Genomic DNA, 23759 nt, shown 5'->3' on the forward strand with positions numbered 1-23759 from the left:
TGTTACCACTGAAGTATTTTATTGGTCGGAATCATGCTGCTGACATAAGGCAAGTAATTCAATATCTGTTTGAATGAAATATGTGAAACATACTCTGTAAAGTCTTCAAGTTGGACTTGAAGCTGAATGTTTGGAAAGCGAGATCAGTTTGTCATTGTCAGCAACTTTTAAGAATGGGAACTGGGAGGAGATATTATCATATAGGTATCATTATTACAACATTTATAATTATATGAAATATGTTTCCTGGTTTCTAGAAGAAGCATTGAGTTGGCATTATTGTAAAACAGGAATGAACAAACATTTTTTGATGGCTTGATGGCAGAAAAATCAAATGCTTCCTTTCTATAGAAAACAATCATTGTCATACCTTTTTATGTCAACAAAAAATTAAATTAATTTCATTTTCAAATGGATAGGATGCCGACTAGTGACAAACTCTTCCGCACATCCATCATTTTCACCACAAAAAAAAAACTGTAATACAGTATCTCTTGGAGTATTTTAAAATATTTCCACAAGGTCATGCACATGCAAACAGCAATCATGAACAATTTAGAGTGCACAGTGAGGTTAACTTATTTTTATTGTATAGAATTGTATGCTTTTGATTGCAAATGCCCATGAATGAAGTCATTGAACCCTCGTGATGCGGACATTTACGGGCCCCGAATCGAGGGGCCAGTGGCCCTTAATGAAGCATTGCGGATGAAGCATGAAATCGTGTTCCTCTCGCCATCACTCACGGGATTTGTTGGTCTCGCCACTCAGTGGATGTCACGAGTCACGCCCTTTTGACTGCCCCCCCCCTCCCCTTACAGTTTCCCCACTAATAAGGGCCCTGGCTCGTCCTTGTCACCGGCACTTGGCAGGAGTCTCTGAGGCGGAGGTCATTCTCATCCAGTCATTCTCCACCTCATCCTCATCCTCGGCTTTTGTCAGAACTATAAGGGGTGGGGGGGGGGGTGTTTGCTCAACGACAGTGTTCCTGGAAAAGTTCTCAATGGTTTTATAACCAAAACCAGCTGTTGAGTGAATGTGTGAGTGTGAGCTACAGAGGAGGGGGGGATGTGAGTGAATGTGCGTGCATCTAAGTGTGTGTGTTAGCGTATGTGTGTGTGTGTGTGTGTGTGTGTGTGTGTGTGTGTGTGTGTAAAACTTCCCTTTCCAGAGAAAGAGAGAGAGAGAGAGAGAGTTAGAGTTTGACTTTTTTTTTTTTTTTAAGTCATGAACGTGGAGACCTGCAGCCCTTACAGCGACATGACCTCCAAGGATGCATTTTATAGTTTTTGTGCAGCACAAACTCGGGAGCAGCAAACAGAACGTTTCAGGAGCGTGCCATCCCCTGACGCCAAATACGGCCCCACCGCCTTCGTGCAAGCGCACAAAGGTCACGCGTACGGAGGAGACAAGCCGCGGAGCCCCTTCCAACAGGAGTGCCACTCATTGGACGCCGTCTCGGCTGCCGGTCAAGCTGCTTTCAGCAAATTCCAACTCTACGCGCACAGGTCTTCTTGCAAAACGCCTCCAGAGGAAAGCGAAGGGCAAAGCGCGGAGATTGTTTCCTGCTATGGTGAGTAAGTGGGCCTCTGTTAGTTTCTATTAGGCCAAAACAAAAAAGGTTTCGCCAACTTTTATTATTTTAGCCTCCAGATCATGTATTGCCTTAATCGAATGAGCGTTTATTAATATGCGCTACAATGTCTGTGAATAAGAAATCCAATGTGCATGTGCATTTTTTGGGGAGACATCTTCATTTCCCTCAATTTGATTTAATTGCAACCTAATGAGAAGAGGGAGATTAAAACTTTACTTATTAAGAAAAATGTCATTAAAAGGGAATCAAAAATGTTCACCAGGATTTTACGGCAGAAGGTATTTAATAATATGTGATGCTCATTTAGGGGTAAATCACGCCAATGCGGATATTGCGGATGAGTAAGATAAAATTGGGTTGCTTTCCGCTGTATTATATGTATTTATTAAAATGTGTTATAATTTTAATAAGCTGTTACGTATGATAGGGATGCGGCCTTTTACGTCGACATTGATTGGGTGCTCATTTTCCTCATTGATATTTTGTTTCGAATCAAGAACTTGAAATACTAAATATGCACATTAAAATCAAAAATATTTGTATCAATTGCATGAATTTCAATTCTTAGGGATAACATTATTGTTGCATTTGTCAAACTGTGAAATACTTATGGGATTCTCTCCATTTACTTGTGATTGAGGCCTTAAAATAATTCAACTAAATCAAATAGCAACATGGTTATATATTTTTATTTGTCTAACCCACATGAGAAAAAATTCAGGTTTGATTTATTAAGACATAAAAATGGTCACACTGCAATAACTGCAGCATTTGACTAGTTTCAACATTGCATGAATGTTGAAAAGAGTCATAAAAACAACAACAATGAATCCATTTTTAGTAGAATTTTAGTGACATTTTAAAGTGCAGAATTCAAATCCAACGTTAATGAGATGAACTCTGCCACTGTTTCAGTACACCTCATTAATACATTTGATTGAATATATTTATTAGGCCTCATTAAGCATGAACAAACTCTGGTCAAATTGTTAAACATAACCTTTCCTGAAACATTTAGGTTACACAATCTGCAGGATTTACAATAGGAAAGCTCATAAAAACAAGATGGTTTCGTTGTAAAAATGTTCACCTTCCCCCTGGCTTACGATTCTTTACAGATGAGCTTTCCAAGGAGAAAAAAAAAAGTGACGAAAGCTCGACTACACTAAGACATGTTTGGCCTAGGGGTGGGGGTGTAAAAAAATAGTTATATATTTGTATATATCCATGTAAATACTGTTTTCTAACTCTTGTTTACCTGCCATTACTGCATGACATGCTATCACGTTTGCAAAACAGGATTTAAAAAAGCAAAACAGAGTTCAAAAGGCACTTTGCTTTTATGTGTGAGCAGTAAAAAATAAGGGTAAAAGTCGTGCACGGAGGAGTCTCGGGGGAAGATTGCCCGTAAAGCGGCCTCCGAACCCGCTCCACATCTTTGTGCTCCTCCAGAGACGACGCTTTTGCGCGTTTGATGTGTCCGCGGGTGACCTTTAGCTTCCTGTCTCATCTGTTTGGGGTCGAGTGCTTCCCCCGCATGCACACGCCATCCATTTCAGGCCCTCTAATGTCATGGCGCAGTAACACTCTCGGCCTCCACTTTGACACTGGATGGAAAGGCTTTCAGCATTTGAAACATAGTACATATTAATCTTATTGTTTTATCTTTATGCCATTTTGATGCCACATCCTATTTCTGGACTTGGTGTGAAAGTGTGGCCTGGTCACTAAAAGTGTCATATTGAAATATTTGGTCACCAAGTCTAAATCATAATGTTGTTTTCTTCTCATTATTAATCGTTATTGTAATTTTTTCCATCATTTCTTACTATTTTTTATGAATGTAAAATTTATCAATTAAATAAAATGTTAATAAAATCAACATTGATAAAACTAAAAGGAATAAATCAGATATGCACCATTTTATTGTTATTAATTCATAGTATTTAAATGAGTGCCTTATAATTTTTTATGTTGTTAGGTTGGAAATGGCCTTAAAGTGCGTTGTTATTTTTTGTATAACATTATGATTCATAATTATTTCATTTCATTTATTATTTTAATATTTTAATGAATAAATAAAAAGAGAAATCAATCCGATTTTAATTAAATAATCATGAAATTATTAAATAAAACACTGGTTCTGCCCCCAATAACAATCTTAAGTTGATTTACAAAAATGTCTTAAGCACAAAAGCAAGAATTATATTTAACACTATACATGAAAACAAAAATTATATTTTACACTATACATGAAAGCCAGAATGATATTTAACACTATACATGAAAACAAAAATTATATTTTACATTATACATGAAAGCAAGAATTATATTTAACACTATACATGAAAACAAGATTAATATTTAACACTATACATGAAAACAATGACATTTAACACTATCCGCCATTGACAATGACGAGCGCCCAATTTATTTCAACTGGGATGAATGTCAGTAAACGCTCATCTTTCAGTGTCACTGCCTGGCGCGAAACGTCCGCTCCATTTGAATGAGTCTGGTAGCCTAACGTCTAACAGCATCAGTGGCAGCCAATGAGTTAAATGAGTGCCCTATGAAGGGTTAAACTGGTATGACCGGGCGGCCCACGGGCGTCTGAACTGATTGGTTAGAGCAGACCTTAATGGGAACCAGCCCCACAAGCCCAGACAACTGAGCCCCACTTTTAGTATATGTCCGTGACGTGAGTGGAGGTGACAAGGACTCAGGATCGTTTTACCATTTAGTTTCAGCTTTGGCAGGCCAATTTGCATTAGGGCTGCCTTTGCATGGCCCGGTGAGAGCAGCGGGGCAAGAAGCAGTCCAGAACTTCCTCTCCTCACTTTACTGTCACTTCACATCTGAAGATCATATTGGTTGAAAAGGGGGAAAAAACAACGTCATTATTGTGTCCGATTTGAATGTTTCGAACCTGATTTGCGTTTTTACAACTCATTAAATGCCGTTGACGTTACTAGATGTCCAATCCATTTTAACTGACAGTCCTTCCAATTTAAATGAATTAGATGTCTGTCGTTGTGAATGGCAAGCAATGAGTGTAAGAAAATGAAGTTATGTAAATTAATTAACTTATAATAGTCTGTAATGAGCGTGTTTCTATTCATTTTACATTTTGTTTTGTTTTAATTCATTCATAATGTATTGTATTCGCAAAAACATGGGCATATTTTGGGCCTACATGACTCAAAATGTGACGTCTGAGTACGTGAACACTAAATATTAATGTTTACTTCTTTTATTCCCTTTTTAATTGACCAAAACTATTCACTTTCACGGTTAAAGCTTCAAGTATAGGATATAAGATTGCTTGTTTGAGGTCTTCACGGTATTATTTCTTCTCTTCCCGGTGTTATTACTTCATTTGCAGTGAAAACATTCTGCATCACCACACTACTTATATACAATTTTAACCACTCATGTTTTACTTTTTAACTCCTTTTGTCGTGTGGGGGATCATAAAAATGCTATGACACGTATAATTACATTGCATTTAAAAAAAAACATTATTTTTTAGTGTTTTTAACTCTTTACCAACGAGAGAACCAGAACACAACAGTGTATCCCAAAGTAGAACAATATAGTTTTAATAATTGGTGTAAATAAAGTAAAAACAAGTCTTGCAGTAACATGGTCTAAAAAGTTTTACTTGGATTGAAATTAAGAAAAGAAAACCGGTCTGAATGTTAGTAAAATTGTGGAGTGTGTCACTTAAGGGTGTGCCACCTTGGAATGGTTGTTGTGTGTATAGAGAACAGGGGTGGCCATTAGATAGATTGCGATACCGATAGATTACCAAAGAATTATCTGTAAATCGCCAAAGAACTATCGGTAGATCGCCAAGTTACTATATGTGGATCGCACGACAATAACATTTTGATCCCTCCCCTCTGTTGGTATCCTTTGCTAGACTTTTATGAATTTTGGCATGCCTGCAGTAAGCGAGAGTGGATTTCCAACCTTGTTCAAGGTACTATATCAACATAAATAAATGCTGAGCTTTGACGGTGGCCTGTAAAAAAAAAAAAAAAGAGAATAAAAGGTAGATCAGGGAAGCTTAACTTCTTGAAAAGTAGATTTTGAAGGTATAAAGTTTGAACACACCTGTTATAGACCAGCTGTCAAAGATGCGGCCCGGGGGCCACATCTGGCCCGCCGCATCATTTTGTGTGGGCCGGGAAAGTAAAGCCTGAGTGCCGACTTTCTGTTTTTAGGATCAAATCAAAATGAAGAGTATAGATGTATTTTAAATTTCCTGATTTTTCACCCTTTTAAATCAATAATTGTAATATTTTAATATTTTTTCCCATGTTTTTACTTCAAAAATCATTTTGTAAACTTCCAATATATATATATATATATATATATATATATATATATATATATATATATATATATATATATATATATATATATATATATATATATATATATATATATATATATATATATATATATATATATATATATATATATATATATATATATATATATATATATATATATATATATATATATATATATATATATATATATATATATATATATATATATATATATATATATATATATATATATATATATATATATATATATATATATATATATATATATATATATATATATACAAAAAAAAAGCTAAAATAAACATTGTTTTAGATCTATAAAAAAACTGAATATTCAGGGCTTTTAATCCAGTTATTTTAATCCATCTATAAAAAAAAATCTAAATATATCTAAAATGGTCCGGCCCACATGAAATCGAGTTGACGTTAACGCGGCCCGCGAACCAACCCGAGTCTGACCCCCCTTGATATAGACAGTCAGCAAAGGGTGCTATGACACCTATGTAAATGTGCATTAAACAGTAGCCTGTGGAAAATTGCCGGCTTGGAACACACGGGCAGGGTAATATCGCAGTCAAATCTCAAAGGAGGAGCATTAATATCCATTTTGTGACAACCTGTTTAGCCTCCAATAGAGAGAAGTCAATACAAATTACAGCCAGAAATAATGTCATTGGATTTTGTTGGCGTTAATATAAAAAAAACTGTCCGTGGTGTTTGGATGAATGTCACGGAAGATTGTGTTGCTCAGGAGCTTTCGCAGCAAACTGTCATTATGACGTGCAGAAAACTAATGTTCCCGCAACCTTCCCACTCAGATGGAATGTTCTTTCCCCAATCAAACCACACAAAAACACAAGATGAAGGATGTTGGTCTTTTCTTCGGTGGGCGAGGGAAGCATTTTGGATGAGGGACAAGCGTGAGGGTGGCTGTGCGAAAGAAGGAAAAGTGTTTGAGATGTGATTTATAAGTCTTGGACATCATGGATTCTTTTCACAGTCTATAAACGTTACACAGCCTGCTGAGATAGATCATCTGTGCTCAGTCAGCAGAGCTGCAGTTCAAAGTGAAAATCTCTCACATTGAGGGGGGAAAATGAGCTTTGTGCTGATGTTTGCTGATCTTCTGTCTCTCAGACACTGGGGCTATTTCCGCATTTCGAGACGCCTGCAAAATCATAACTCTGAATGAAGGGGAGCGTGCACCGCGTTATCGCAATATGTTTTGCATCACACCAGTGCTATTTGTATTCTGATGATATTCCCTGGGTGCAACAGTAGAGTAAAATAGAGAACTGATTCCTCAGTTACACCCTGAAAGACCACTTTTCTACTTCTCAGAGCCAAGCAGGACACCATTGGAAAGTCTGTTTTTAGACTATAAAACCAATCAAACACAAAGTTTTCCAAAAAAAATGTTGCCACTTAACTTTAATCATTTAAATTTGGGTATCATACAGTTTATTTCCCCCCCCGGTGTGCATCCACAATTATGGACTAACCAAGGGGTGCTCAATTGACGGCCTGTGGGCCAACTGTGACTTTCGGCCCAAGTTTTACTGGTGAAAATATCACTGAAAAATCTTAAATACAGCCTAATTGGCACTCTTAGCATTAAGACTGGATGAGTTCATGACTTAAACAGCACCACTATTAGCCAGAAAATATGTTGAAAAAACGTTAAAAACTAGTAATTATTTGGTATGTGCAAACGTAACTTTATATATCTTGGAAATACCTGTATACCTTTGGAGCATTTGTTTTGGGTCGTAGCTCTCAACTCATTCACTTCCATTAACTCTTATTGATGTCTTACCCATTTCAACTATAACGTTGGTATTGAGACATAATGTCTAACTGCTACTGATGATTCCAAGGACATCCAATCCAATTTGAGGGAGTGATTGGTGGAGGCAGTAAACATTCCAAGTCAAAAGTGTGTACCTGTATAAGTTGCACTTGAGTATTAGTCACAAACCTGATCTAACTCTGAAAAGAGGGCTGTTTTATAGTCCCAAAAATAAGGTGTCTCCAAATTGTTGCAATAGTGTATTTAATATGGTGTAAGGAAAAGAAAAGAAAAGGTTGTGAGGCAGAATGTAGTCCACTCAGAGCTACTGTGCAGCTGGAAGCTAAATCATCACTTTACCGCCGTACTGGTTGGACTGGTCATGTGCAGGTGTCGGCTTAAGATGAACCAATCGTCTCGTAATAATTTATTGAAAAGGAACAGTTGGACATTAGACAACAGACAGTAATAAAAGTTTCCATGTGTAATTTAGCTAGGCATTTTGTAGTTTCTGGTTGTGCATGGGGAACTTTTGACAAGGGAATATTATCTCCTTTCTTGCCAAATTGCAAAATGAATAGTCTTATATCAGATTGTGGCCATTAGTCATAAATGCCAAAGTGCTCTGACTTTGTTCGGGCAGTGAATACTAGCAAGAGAAATATGATCATGTAGATGGAAATTTTAATAAAGATCCTTCAAGCAGAACTCAATGTTTTAGTTTTGGAAATGTAGTGTAATGCTGTTGCTGGGTGAACCCCAGAGGGAGTCGTGCCACCAAAACACAACAATGGAAGAAATATTTGAAACTTTTCATGCACGGATTATGATTCTATTACCTTTATATGTTTTTAATTGTACAGTAATATTAGACATGGGTGGCAAACTTGTGGGCCAGGGGTAAATTGTGACCACCTGTGGGACAATATTTTGCATCCCCCATTTCATTCGTTAAATTGCACTACTATTTGTGAAATCATTTGAGCTAAAATGAATGATTTTTTTTCTTTTATCAATTGAAAAAAAGCAAGGAAATATAAATTCAAATAAATGTGGCCTTTGTGTTTTTACCAAAGAAAAATTTAGCACAATTTATTGTTTACTTAGACGGGCTCAAACCAATCATTTGATTCGATAAAAGGAAAAAGGAAGGCTAATAAAACATGATCAAGAAAGTATTTAGTAATTCATTCTAAATTCATATATATATATATATATATATATATATATATATATATATATATATATATATATATATATATATATATATATATATATATATATATATATATATATATATATATATATATATATATATATATATATATATATATATATATATATATATATATATATATATATATATATATATATATATATATATATATATATATATATATATATATATATATATATATATATATATATATATATATATATATATATATATATATATATATATATATATATATATATATATATATATATATATATATATTTCTATAAATCAACTAATTGAAATGAATTGAAAATGGAAGCAAGTCAAATTCAAAGTAGTGTTACCTACATTAACTGTTTCCTTTTCCTTTTTGATAAGGATAATATAATAATAATAATAATGGTAATAATAATGGTAATAATAATGATAATACGTACTAATAATGATAATAGTAATAACAATGATAATAGTGATAATAGTGATAATAATGATAATAGTAATAATAATAATAATAATGATAATAGCAATAATAATAATAATCTCTTGTGATTTAAGCCTGGAAAAGATCATTCCATCGATTCCAGCCTTTTCCAGGTGAAATCGATTGGACATCTGTTGTCATCAATTGGTGTTTTCAATACCAACTCCCATCTTTCAAAAACAACCTCATCGTCATCCACTCTACTATGCCTGAAAGGGTTAAATCGGATCAAATGCCAAAAAGTATTTGATTAATAATGAAATCAGTTAAGAAGCTTGCCAAATCATTGACAAAAGGCAACCCACAAGACAAATAATCTGTTCCACGTATACCTATAAATCCCTTGTTTCTGTAGGATAACTGTAACTGTGTTTTCACCTAAATGCTTCCCAAAATGGTGGTTTGTTTCAAGTGTTGAAAGACCAAGCCTCTCCATTTCGAATTTTAGTGACCCAACATACTTGTTGGTTATGGGTCAGTTGATGTGTGTGACCCAAAGCAGAGAGACCACATGAATGTAAACCTTTCTGGATTGTTCCTCTGAGGGTCCTGAATGGGTCATCTCAGTTGGTATTGCATGCATGCGGTCATACGCAAGAGTCCCCCGGCCCTCATTTAAGAGCACTGACACCACATTCAACTATCCCACGCTTTCCTTTTAGACTAAGGATTCCAAAATTATCAATTTGATGGACTCTGGCGAACATGGTATTTTCATCCAGATTTATTATCACGGATTTGTCTGAGGTTTTCATGCGGGACTGACATTAAGCGAGTGTGTTTAGGTTCTCAGCGCCAGAAACAACATCAGCGCAGATTAAGGGTGACACTCCAGGTCTGCATGGAAAACATCTGATTCTTGAAATGTTCTTATAAAAAATATTTTTTTAAAAGCCATTTAATGCCATGTTCAACCATAGCCCTTGAGTGTCTTTCCTTACACTGCAAGCACATCAATGAATGATCTATGGCACATCATAGTGTATCAAGGCAATTACCCAACAATCACTTATATCGTATTTGTAGGCGGGAAAACCCATCAGCAATGGTATTAGTGTTGAGAGCCAACGCAATAAAAGACCAAGAAATAAATGCATTTGATCCGTCATAATCCTACAATGGGCCATGCAAATTTGCTTGGTGACTTCCATTTTGAGCAATTTAAAATGGAAATGTTCCGATGGTAACAGTGGTGGTAAAGATGGTGTGTTAGTACAATAATATGATTATTTTCCAGATTTATAAACGTCCATTTCGTTTGTTTCTACCCTGCTCGTGAAGTGCTCACCAGCAACACATGCCCCTTCTAATGTGGCAATAGAAAATAATGTTCACCTTTGATTTAACACTGCTAAGAGGTGTTTTACTTTAATGGATAATTTATTTTTATAGTGGTTTATAGCTGCATTCCATAATGGTGAACCATTATTTCCCACAAAATGATTACTCTCCGTGTGATCCAAGATGGTTCTGTACCCTCCCAAAAAAAACTATTACCACATTAATAAAATGTAGTTACCCAAAGTGAACATATTACAACTCTTGAAATACAGTAGCTTTTGTATAGGCCCTCATTAGAATTCCCAGGTTTTTTTTCCTCTCCATAAAATCATGCATACTCTGTTCGTGGCTGAATAGTTTCTCACACATAAAACACATAGGTTACTTTAAATTGGTCATAAAATATTAAATGCAATCTAAAAACTTTCCCCACTTGACACATTTTTTTTCACTTCAAAATTAAAACCTTACACTCGATTGTGATAAAGTAAGGGTCTCGCTTGTGGCTAATAAATTATACACAATCTATAATGAATGACAGTAATTTTGAATTGAATGCTTTTTATTGTCATTAATACAAGTATATAATGAGATTTAAAGCTTCAGTGCCAAGTATGGACTTAACAACAAACAAACAAACAAATAGATAATCAATATTGAATTGAAATGTATGCTTTTATTGTCATCTATAGTCCATATAAAGTGTGATTTATGGATATGTGTGTGTGTGTTTATGTTAAGATTCCCTCGCTACGTTTGTATAAACCATGCAACGTTGAGTTTATATTTTTATGGTTGCCAAAACGCCTATCAGATCCTAATAGACGATTCGTTGAATTTCTTCGCTTTCTCTAAGTGTGTAAACTCAATCTTTTATTTGTTAAAGCTTGAAAGCAGAGTTGATGAATGAATTGTTGTTTTCATATGATGTGCCCTAAATGCACCGCGTGGCTTATTGGTCGTAAGGACGCGTTTCTACTAAATTTCCGGAATAATTTTCGCCAACGAGCTTCCAGATGCACCCCAAACACTTTATTTCCCTGTCATTACGGGAGGCCCTGGCGAGATGTAACGATGTAAATGGCCGCCATGACCCAATTTAGTATTAAGGCAGGACACCTATCCACGTCATTTACAAACATCATTTTCAGAAGAATTTCCACCAGTTACTTTGCAGGTGCATACACACACCCCCACCCACACATCCATCCATAAATCATGCTTTACAAGGATTAGAATGGATAAAGCGTAATTTATGGATGGGTGGATGTTTTATGCTAACATTCTCACGCTACGTTTGTCCAAACCGTGCATCGTAGATTGGAATTTTTTGATGGTGTCCAGAAACGACTGTCGGATCCTAACAGACGAGTGATTGAATTTCTTTACCTTCTCTAAGTGTGTAAATTTAAGATTTGAGCATTTGCAAGGATTATTGATAAGAATACCTGACTAGAAATGTTAACTTGCTACTCTCTTGTGGTAGTTTTAAGCATTACACTCTGTAGGTTTGAAAAATCTATACCTTCTTCACAATGCAGTGCTTCTGCTCAGTAATTTTCCGCTTGAAGATAGCTGCATGAACTACGCAACAGCACCGCTATTTTACGAAATTTTATTTCCGTCATATTTTCCCTTTAGCTTACAATGTTTGACTAAGTCAAATTGACTAAGTTTTCCTTATTTCTTCCTAAAAGGCATTCTACTCCCACTTCTGTATACCTGTACGCAATTTTAAACACATTGCTGTGCTATGCATGTAACTGAAATTTTCCTTTCTCACCTAACCCTTTTTTATACTGTAACAACTGTCTTTTGGTTCTTTGCTGGTCCCCCCTGCTTGTTATACAATATATGGAATATACAATACTGGTAAATAATCAATAAACAAGTAATAGATAAATAAGTCGTCAACATAATAAATAAGTAGTAGTCAACATGGATATATATGTAGTCACATTTATAAGTGGTACAAAGTGGCTATAGTGGCTAGCAAAAAGTCTTGATTAGGTCCTACGAGCAAAACTCAAGTTGAGTATGGTGACGGCTCTTCAGAAGAAACTGTCCTTGAGTCTGTTTGTCTTGGCTGTTTTGGCCCTGTAGCGCCAGCCATGTTGGAATTCACCTCTGCCGACGGCTAAAAATAAAAATATGATGAACAAAGGCATCTGCTGTACTTTGCATGTCCAAAAAAAGTTAAGTTATTTCAAAGTGTATCATTTCATCTCTGTCTTCTAGGTAAAGACGGCTCAAATCTGACGGATTCTGACCTGACCCCACACTCTGACCATTCAACAATGGACTCCAGCTATCTGGCTGTGAAGGATCAAGGTGCCAATGTGACATCTGATAGGCCAGGGGGTGCCGATTTAGCCAATCCCCATGATAAGGGAGATGGAAGTGAGAGCAACAAGGGCAAGAAGAGACGCAATCGCACCACCTTCACCAGCTTCCAACTGGAGGAGCTGGAGAAGGTGTTTCAGAAGACACACTATCCAGACGTTTACGCCCGGGAGCAGTTGGCGCTCCGGACGGATCTGACTGAAGCACGGGTGCAGGTAATGCTGACATACACAGAATATTGTCTTCAATTGAATTAAATTGGCGCTACAAACGACTGAATTGCATCACATTCTGATTCTGTTGGTAAAATTTATGCAAAGTATTTAATTGCATACTGTTGATCTTTTAATGAGACGACAACAATGCCAAACAATAATTCATTTCATAACCACAGAATTAAGTCATTTCATATAAACTGCTTCCAGTAACTCTGGTGGGTTTTGGCAGAGCTGACTTCCATTTAGTAAATGTTTGACTTAAAAAAAAAGGGCAACAAGCAAACAGAAAAACATTGGGGAAGTAAAATACTCTATGGTACAATGTTCTATTCTATAATCTTGTTCATCTGCTTCTTGATGGCTTTTAATTTTCAGATTCTGCAACCAGTCTTTTAGAAAACATAGACAATTTAGTTTTTACCACTAAATTATTGCATAAATGAAAAATAATTTCTACCGTGGTTTCACCAGACACTGCTTAACAAGATTTGTATATCTTATATTAAGGGTGTCAGACACTAAGAAAAAATAGATTAAAACATTACAATTATTGATTTAAAAGGAGGAAAATCAGAAAATTTAATAAACATCTATACTCTTTCTTTGAATTTGATCCTAAAACAGAAAGTCGCCACTCATGATTTACTTTCCCGGGACCAAATGATGCGGCGGGCCAGATATGGCCCCCAGGCCGCCACTTTGAAACCCGTGTCTTAGATGCTCATTTCCATGTTTTGTTCATTTGATGATTCCCTGTGTGGATAATTATGAAAAAAGTAAGGGAATGAGCATTTTTTTGCCCTATTTTGAGATCAGCACTGACATCTTGGTTGATTGAGTATGCTTTACACACATTTTTCTATGCCAGTTCACATGTGCTGTGCAATATTGTAGCATTGCTGTACAGGTGTTCAGAACATTCTTGGTTACAAACGCATTACAATATGCACCTTTGACCTCACAATGTACATTTTGGTTTTCAATTACATCTTCCAAGCACGCAAGTATACTTAATATTCTTACTTCACTTTTGCCATCTGTCATCAGTGATTCCCCCAATCATGTTTCATGAAAAATTCCTGCCATTTTCTTCTGCACTGATGCTTGTTGAGCTTCTAAATGTAATACCGTATTTTCCCGACTATAAGGCGCACTTAAAAGTCTTAAATTTTCTCCAAAATAGACAGTGCGTCTTATAATACAGTGCGCCTTATATATGGACAAAACAGAAAACCAAAAACCACCACTGTCGGATATTAAAAAAACACAAACGCCTGAACTGAAACAATACTGTCAAATATGCAGATGCCATCTTAGTTTACAAAATCTTCCATCATATAGCTCCTCCCCAACTGCAAGATTTTATACAAAAAAATCTAAAACATCAACAATGGCTGGCTCTAGAGGTGACTGTGTAGTGATTGCTTCATACCTGGAATTACCGTATTTTCACGACTATTTCTCCAAAATAGACAGTGCGCCTTGTAATACAGTGCGCCTTATAATACAGTGCGCCTTATATATGGAAAAAAAATTCATTCATTGAGGGTGCGCCTTATAGTCGTGAAAATACGGTACATGTTGCAGACGAATAGTTGGGATGTACATTATATAAAAATCCAAGGGCATGGTGGGAAATGCACTAAGAAAATTTGCCAAAAGTAGCGTCGATTAATTGTTTTGGTGGTATCCTCCACAATGTAAATGAGAAAACTGCATGTGGTAATACTTGGCGGTATCAGGCTTTGTTAAGAACACCAGCTCGTGGGTCCTTCATCAACATCTGCAGCCCTGCACAGATAACGTCACTCAGAGAAAAACACAAGACAATTTATCTGGTAATGCGGGAGTAGGGGAGGTCAGGTGGGCCTTAGGGCTTGGGCTGACGGTTTGAGTTGAGTTGCCTGGGCCTCACATGCTGTGTTTTTAGAAAGCACACTTTCATCATCAGCTTACAAGGAGATGAGCTCAACTCTGCTATGTTTCGATGGGGGTCAGCGGCACGTACGTAAACATCCTTTCCTTGAATGCCAGGTTTACTCTCTACCTCGCCAAATCCTGAAAATAAAACATGCAGTCACCATTTGGAGCAATTGACATCCAATCTAGTGCTGTAATGCATTCCGGTGCATTTGAATTCTATTCCATGACTTCCCTGTAGTGGATGCACACATCTGTGTGTGTGCGTGCATTCTACAGACAACCTAAGCCATTGGATTTTCCATGTTTTTCTTTCATTAACATCCTGTTCAGACAAGAATGTGTCCCTGCTGTGGTCCCCCCCGGGTAGAGGTGTGAAACAAAAGCCTGGCGCAGGGTAGCTATTGATATTTCAGCTTATATCTGGCATATGCAAAGACAATGCTCTGCTAGCCGATGGGAGGGGGGCCATATTTGATTTCAGATACACGTTGGCCGCCCGCCCGTGGCACGAGATAAGAGTAAGATCAGAACCAATCTTGGAGAAGTCGAACTGAAAGAGTGCAACACAGGAAATGTGTGCAGCCGCAGGGTTGTAACTCAGCCCAGAGGCTGCGAAGGTCGCGCAGAGGCTCACGCCAGCGCCGAAGCGAGCGCCTCAAGTCGGCCGCGGCTTTTACGGCCTTCGGTTCTCCCAACGGCCCTCTTAAACATTTGTGGCCAAAAGATGAAAGAGCAGTGGGACCCCGCCGAAAAGCTCCGTGCCTCATTCACGACATTCACATGCCAAAGGACCCACAGCTCATGAATGGAGAGTCTTAAGCGGGGAAACTTTGTGGTATTGGTTTGCACACTAAAGCTTGAAAAACAATTGTTAAACTTTCTTTGACAAAACGTGTTAGACACAACTGGAAAGGGGCCGACCTGCAAAGTAGAACATCAAGGAGGATAGAGCTGGAAGCTCTCTGCTTTTTTTGGTTTCTGGATTTCAAAGGGACTAAGTGAGTTCAGATCGGAGTCATATGGGGTGCCTATTCATGGAAGTGCCCTGGATCAAAGGTCAAAGGTTACAACAACATCAAGTCTCGCAGATTTTCTATCACGTCAGTCTGGGGAGCTCAGAGAACAGGAAAAATCCCATTTATAGGAGTGAGTCTTTGACTTTGCATTCATTTTCGCTTTTTACCTTTATCCCGGTCCGTAGTGCTTGCGTTTATACCAGCTGACAACATCCTGAACCGGTCTTTCATTTTTATAAATAATAGAATCGACGTTCGTGTTATTTTCTTCTGAAATTTGACATTCAATATCTTGTTTTTGACAATCATGCAAAATGGCATTTCAAATACTTCCCAAAAATGAGATATATATATATGGTTGGCAAGTTTGCCTTCCAGGTCTTGGCATCCTTACAACCTGGTCTGGACCTGTGGAATTGAGATGTAAGTGATAAGGGATAAACTTATCATAAAAACGAGTTTAAAAAAACAAGAAAAAAAATCTCCCCAAATCTGAAAATTCTCTTTACCCATTCTGAAATACGATTTTTGGTGTTTGTCAGCTTGGCATTGAGTAGAAGTCTAAAGAACCGAGTGTCTTTCCATCTTGTTGTTCAGTTCAGAGAGGCCTGCCAAGGAGTCAACGCTTTTATTGTTTTGCTTTACTTCAGTAGCATAGCAATTCTAGTAGGTGGGCTATGGTGGCCGTATTTTCTTGAGTTTTGTGGAATTTCGTGACTTGGATGTTCTTTTTGAATGTTGGGACGCTCATTTTCATATCAAAGGGTTTTTTTGTAACGGGAGGCATTCGTAAGTAGACGTACGACTGTATCAGGACTGCAAATTGCTCAGAGGTTTAAATGCGACTGTAAGGAATACACAATGGTGTACATATACTGCTTTGAAATCACTGTGGGACATAGATTTTGTTGTCTTAGCTGTCACCACAGTGTTCAACAAATTTTTGGGTAAGGAAAGAAAAATTTATCTCAGATATTAACTTACCGGGTTAACGTCAAAGTTCAATCACGTCAAGTTTATGGATTTATCTTTTCATGAGAAAAAAGACAATCATAACAAACATAACTTAATAGTATATGTGCTTGTTTTTTAATGTTCAGGCATGAACACAATCATGATTGGAATGTTTATTTCACACTTGTGTTTTTACAAAACACAAGGCTGAGTACATGCATGCATCAACAAAATAGTAATTAAGCAACCTGTGGAGAATATATTGACTAATTATGCACCTGAAAATGTAGTTATAAACAACTGTCAAGACCTAAAAATAAAAATAAAACTTTTTTGTGTTGCTCAGTGTATTTTTTGACGGGATGTTCAAGTAAACAGAAAGTAATTTAATAGCTTAAAATGCTCTGTTATAAACGACCAGGCACAAAAACATAATTTCAGGTTGTAAAGAACCGAAAATACTCAATAGCTAAAATTTCAGACATGATCATATTTACTACAATCAAAAGCTATTTAAATTGGAAACATCTTAAAAGTTCAAGTCGTTTAATATAGGACCCTAATTTTATTTTTAGTTGATATATTTGAATGAAAGAAAAATGTGGCGATTCTGACTGTTAATCATCTTTGCTATGGTACTAAATGAAGAACAGTTTTCAATTTCATACAATTCATCATTTTGCCTAATAATACACCACTTCAGGTTACATAGCATCGACCCGCATCATGCCAAAAAGCGTGTTTGTGCCCCCTTCCTTGTCTGATGACCAAGCCCGTTTTGGAGAACTTTCAACATTTTCTGTTTTTAGTACTAAAATCATTTTGTAAAATCTAAAAATATATATAATAAAAAAGCTGAAATAAATATTGTTTTAGATCTATAAAAACTAAAAATTCGGTGCTTTTAATCCATTTATAAAAATTTTAAAAACTAAATATTAGATCTAAAATGGTCTGGCCCACATGAAATCAAGTTGAGGTTAAAGCGGCCGGCGAACTAACCCGAGTCTGACACCCCTAACATAGAGAATGACTTGAAACTGTGTTGTATGTAACTGGAACTGTGCATTTAAACAGTAAATTACCTTTTAAATCATATATTTTTTAAACATTAGATTTTTCTTGAACACTTTCATTTAATATTTAGGAAAAAATATTTGGGGGAAAAATGTGCAATATCATTTGGATCGGTCTGATGACTTTTTACTCTCAGGCGATGTCAAACCAAGTCGAACAATTTGTCTTTATTCATCTAAATGTTTTCATACAACATGTCTAATGGTGCTACGCTAGGATTAAGGGTTAAAACATCACAAAAACAAATTTAACGAAGCCCAAGACCGGTCCGAAGTGTTTCCACGTTAATAACGGTGCATTGAGGGTGTTGGAAAACTAAAGCCAGGCTCGGCTTCAGATTTCTTTTAGCCGACGTGAGTGACAGCGTAGGCGGGTTATCAATCCTCCGAGCTGCTCTCACACTTCAAAGTGTTCCTGGTCCCGTACAGCTCTCCCGCTGGGACCAGTTTGGCATTTTTTCTCCGCTCGGCCGCTCTCTCCAGCCAGAGCATAAAAAAAAATAAAAAAAAGCCTCATTGAAAAAGCGGCAGCTACTTAAGCTGTCAGGGTCTTTACCAATTACTGTCACGACACAGTGTGTGCAACATGCAAATACATTCTCCCTTTATAATAGCCAACAGATTGCACCAGACTGGGGAATGAATCATCATTTGGGTAGGAGGTAAAAAAAAAAAAGGTAGGAACTGATTCTGTAAGGGTTAAAGTTACACTGTCGTCTTGTTACTTTTGAAGGCCGCGTCAGAAAGAGCAGAGGACGACATCTGTTGCGCTTCTGTAATTTATGCAGCGACGGTATCTGAACACCGGTGGCTTCAGGCTACAGGAAATTAAAAAGGAAAATGCAAACAAAGCTGGGGCGCAATCCCATCTCACGTTTCAATTTTCCCATTATTGCCTCCTAATCTTAGCACGCCGTACATGTGATGAAACTCAAGATGGCCACATGAGGCCAGACACTTTGTGCGTTAATCAATCCGCCGCTGGGACCGGCCGGCGTCACGCCTTCGGCCGGTGTGATGTCACTCTACACAATGATGCTTTCATTACACGGCACTTTTAAGTCTAAACGTCAAATATGATTAAAGGAAACGTGAGGCACTCGGCTCTTGTCACTTTGCAAATAAGCAAAGGTGAACTGAGTGAGGGGGATCTGTTTACATTTTGTTGTGGAAGGGAAGCCTCTTTAAAGTACCCCTTTTAAAGCGCTTTTTCTCTCTCAAGCAAATGCTTGTCTGGCACAACTATTGGGCTTCAAGCTTTTAAAAATAACATTCATATTCTTTATATCTATAAATTGCTGCATTGTACTCTAAAAGGCCAAAGTCTTCAACTTTCCAGCGCTTTTCTTCATCTTCTTATGGGCTTCAGGTCTCCTTCCGTCAATGGCAACCGATGAATCCATAGCCAAAGTGACACATCCACGCTATTGTGAACACATATGGGTTCTGTTTGCAGGTATGGTTCCAAAACCGGAGGGCCAAATGGAGAAAGAGGGAGCGTTTTGGCCAGATGCAGCAGGTTCGAACGCACTTCTCCACGGCTTACGAGTTACCTCTGCTGACACGCCCTGAGAGTTATGCGCAGGTACTTCACAATATTAGATTTATTTAGCTACATGTAATCTGTTCAATTCAAGAAATCAAGAAAAGAGAGCAGATTGCATCCAAAAAAATGTTGGGGTGAGAAAAATAGACTTGATTTTCCATCATTTTCAAGTGTTAGTACTGTCTTTGAGGCTAATACTGAACTGTTTACTTTAAAAAACAAGCAGAACAACAAATTGAAGACAAACTCTACATACCTATCTCTCTATTAATCAAAATAGAAGGTTAATCGTGTAGGTCAAGCAGAATTAAGTCAACAATTGCAAAAAACAACAACAATAGAGCCCTTTAAATATATATGATATACATATCAGCGCAGTCTATTCAATTACTTTTATTTTCAACACCCCCAGATAATCATTCACACAATTACACCGCCATTGAGTGGGAATAAAAATCAATAAATGATTTTCCAACGTAAAGAATAAAGTGACAATATATATTAACTCGTTTTCTGAACTGCTTATCCTCACAAGGGTTGCCGGAACCTATCCCTAGCTAACCATTGACAGCAACAAATGACTCTCACACTCATACTGAGGAGCCTACCGTACATGTTTATTGATTTTATTACTTTTGAAGTTTTGTTTTATAAATCTCTTGTGACCTCATATAGTTAAAATCTTTAGCTGCCATTAAGGGAAATAGGGGTCCAATCCTTTTAAACTGGGAGGGTCTCAAAGCGGTCGAATGCTGATGCTCTCAATATCAATTTCCCTTAACTTTCACATTCCATTCTTTTCACTTCATTTTTTTTTCTTCTTTTAGATCCAGAACCCTTCCTGGATTAGTGGCAGCAGCGCAGCCTCGCCCGTGCCAGGCTGCGTAGTGCCCTGTGATACGGTGACGCCTTGCATGACCCCTCACCCCCACTCGGCTAGCGGGGTGTCCGAGTTCCTGGGAGTTCCCAGCCCCGGGCCTCACATGGGCCAGGCTCACATGGGCAGCCTGTTCGGAGGGTCTCCCGGCATGGCCGCGGGGCTCAACGCATACGATCTCAACATGGACCCAGACCGCAAATCCTCCAGCATTGCTTCTCTGCGCATGAAGGCCAAAGAGCACAGTGCCGCCATATCTTGGGCCTCATGATGTGCAGATACCTGCTGAAAGGGGCTCCCTCGTATCGTCCCCCCCAACCCCTCCTTCCCCTATGTCCGAGCCGACCAGGCACGGACTAAAGGCGCACAAATGTAAATCTCCAGGCAACAGTGACTACCTTTACGAAGGCTACAGGAAAATGCGAAAGATGAAGCAGTTTCGAAAAGACGTTGTCCAGGCCGCCACGTATTCCGTGGAACTGGTAGAGTGCAGTACTGGTGATGCTTTACTCATTTCAAACTAATTCATGCACTTATTTGCTCAAATACAGGATGTTTTGTTTGTACAGTGCTTTATGTGAGATCAGGTGCTTCTTTTTTTTAAAATTTTTACTTTATTATTTAATGTTTTTGTTGTTTTTCTTTATGCTGGGTTTACTTTCAAATAGTTCAAGCTAGTCAAATTTATTTTTTTTTGCAAATCAGCATGGTTTGAAACATTTTGAAACAATTACCCCTGTATATATTTCGGAGATTGTCATCTGTAAAAAACATTCTGCTGCGGCAAATGGCTTTTGAGTGCGAGCATTTTGTTTGTGGAGCTTCCATCTCTAAAACAAGGCCAGGTCTGTTTCAACAGGAACATGCACTCAGGTTTTTTAGATCATCAATGCCAAGAAATGAAGTGCCTACTTGTTATACAAACTAACCATCATTGAGAACTCTACCCGTCTTTGAAAAGAAACCCCTGGTCGAGGTTAAAAAAAAAAAAAAAAATGGCACCGGAATACTTTGTTATTTTCTTTCATAGACAAAACCGACATTTGGCAGTGAAACGTGAATGTCAGAAAAAAGCATTTGTACAATCATTTTTTTTGTTTTCATACCAAAGAGAAGATGTCGTCGGAAAGAAAGTATGCGCAGATGGAGATTCGTTGCTCTCCCACAAAGAATCAGGTTCTTCCACAAGGGACTTTTCCATGCATGCTTTTATGAAGCTTACCCTGTCCACTGGGCACCGTCTTGCTGTATATTATATGGAAAAAAATCAGCCTAACTCCTCATTCTTAAACTGTCAGAACGATACCATTTTATAGCCAATGTCTTGGTAAGGGCTAATCTATCATTAGGTGTGTCAATATACTTTGAAATATTTCTTTTGAATTTTTACTCTCAGTAAAGTGGTCATGTTAGTATATCAGAGCAGCTTTTACTAACAGTCAGCCTATTTCCTTTTTTTTTACCTCCATCCAACAGGGATGTTTTTGTGTCCACATTGGAAACTTTTTTTTTTTTTTTTTTTAAAGCTGTCTGATGGCTTAGGACAAAAAAAAAAGCAGATGACGTTTGCACTGCTCAATCACGAACCTTTCATCAGGTACATTACTTTCCTTTGTTGGCAAACTTTAGTTAGCTTAACAAAGGATTTTTTGGCGTTACCGGAGCATGACGCCGATACCTTGTCGAAGAGCTTTGGGCACAATAACCATTAATAATCCTCCAAATAAGAACCACATTTTCAGTCCCTCTCAGCAGGTGAGAAGAAGTGTAGTGCAGGCTATAATCTGTCAGCAGAGCACATCACACTGCTGGACTTGTCCAAATTACATCAAGCCCCCCTCTCAAATTCACAGCATATGCAGGACATAATCTGAACTGTATAGTCCATATATCAAAAGTGAGAGTATTGTCTTATGTGGACATGGGGAGGCCCCCACTTTGCTCATTGTTGCTTTGGGTGGAAGCTTTCTGCTGTGTTCCGGTGTTCTGGGAAAAGGACAGTGCACACAGCTGTGCTCAGGGGCTAAATGCAAAACAAACATGCCTCACACATGCTTCCCCCTCAGCTGTCATGTCTCTGCTTTCAAAGACGCCCCCCTCAAGTCGACGCTTTTCGCTTGGCCTTTTGCACAACGTATCCACCGGTCCAAATCTGCAACCCCCGTCGCAACTCTAGGGCTCAGGGTTGAGGCGCAGCCAAGTCAGGAAGGATTTTTAATTAACGCTGAGCCCCGGGGAGCCTGCAGGATTGTGTGTCAGAACAGACACACCCGACTGTTTTTGGGCTGCCCACAAACGGAGACTACGCAGACACGCACTTATGTTATTATGCATACTCGTGTTTGCAGTTGTGCTTTGTTCGTTTTGGATCAACACATCTCAGCTAATATCCTCCTTTTAGCCTACAAGATAGGCTGTGTATAGCCTCCTCCATAAGGAACACGCAATATGAGCGGATGGGTCATGCCACGCCCTCGGTTGCTCTCCTTTTCTAATACTACTGAAGTCAGGCAATCAGTACAGGAGTATTTTTATTATGTGTTTTCATGTGTGCATGTTTTTTTTTTAATCAATTATTTGTTTTCTCCCTCTTCTATACGGTGTATGTAATTGTTATAGCTATAAGCTATCCTTGGAAGCAAGAGTATGACTTGTGTGCTGTTTTTTTTTTTCCTCTGTGTGATTAAAGTACAATAAGTTATTGCACCTTTTTCTTTAACATTTGTCCTGCAAGTTAAAAAAAAATTGAAGACAAGGTTAGAATGTTGATCAAGAATCTGCTTTGGCTATTTTCTAAAGTGTCGAGGAGACTGCTTGTGATCAGTGTGTTATTGCATTACATCGACAAACTCCGGATATTCTCTCATCGTAAGATCATTTCAGTGCCTTCCTTTGAAGGGACATGAGTCATGAAATGAGAGCGCACAGCCCGCAAGAGCGTAACGCTAAATGAAGATGGCAAAAATACAAACGGCAGTCTTTTGAACTGCTGACATTGAACAGAGGTGGATTAGGCAGCCTATACTTACAACAGGTGACAGGCCGGGGAGGCGATTGCGGGGGACAATGTCATGGAGG

At 37.8% G+C, this 23759-nt stretch overlaps 1 protein-coding gene across 1 annotated transcript; it reads left to right on the plus strand.

Annotated features, from left to right (window-relative positions):
• Positions 1-1219: 1219 nt before the first annotated feature.
• Positions 1220-23334, plus strand: LOC144194752 (homeobox protein aristaless-like 4). Its single transcript, XM_077714029.1, has 4 exons — positions 1220-1573; positions 12967-13286; positions 19715-19843; positions 20632-23334. The coding sequence occupies exons 1-4, from the start codon at positions 1228-1230 to the stop codon at positions 20950-20952; spliced, it is 1116 nt and encodes a 371-aa protein (XP_077570155.1). The 5' UTR covers positions 1220-1227; the 3' UTR covers positions 20953-23334.
• The last annotated feature ends 425 nt before the right edge of the window (positions 23335-23759 follow it).

Source organism: Stigmatopora nigra, chromosome 3 (assembly GCF_051989575.1).
Source record: "Stigmatopora nigra isolate UIUO_SnigA chromosome 3, RoL_Snig_1.1, whole genome shotgun sequence".
In the NCBI taxonomy this organism is placed as follows: Eukaryota; Metazoa; Chordata; class Actinopteri; order Syngnathiformes; family Syngnathidae; genus Stigmatopora; species Stigmatopora nigra.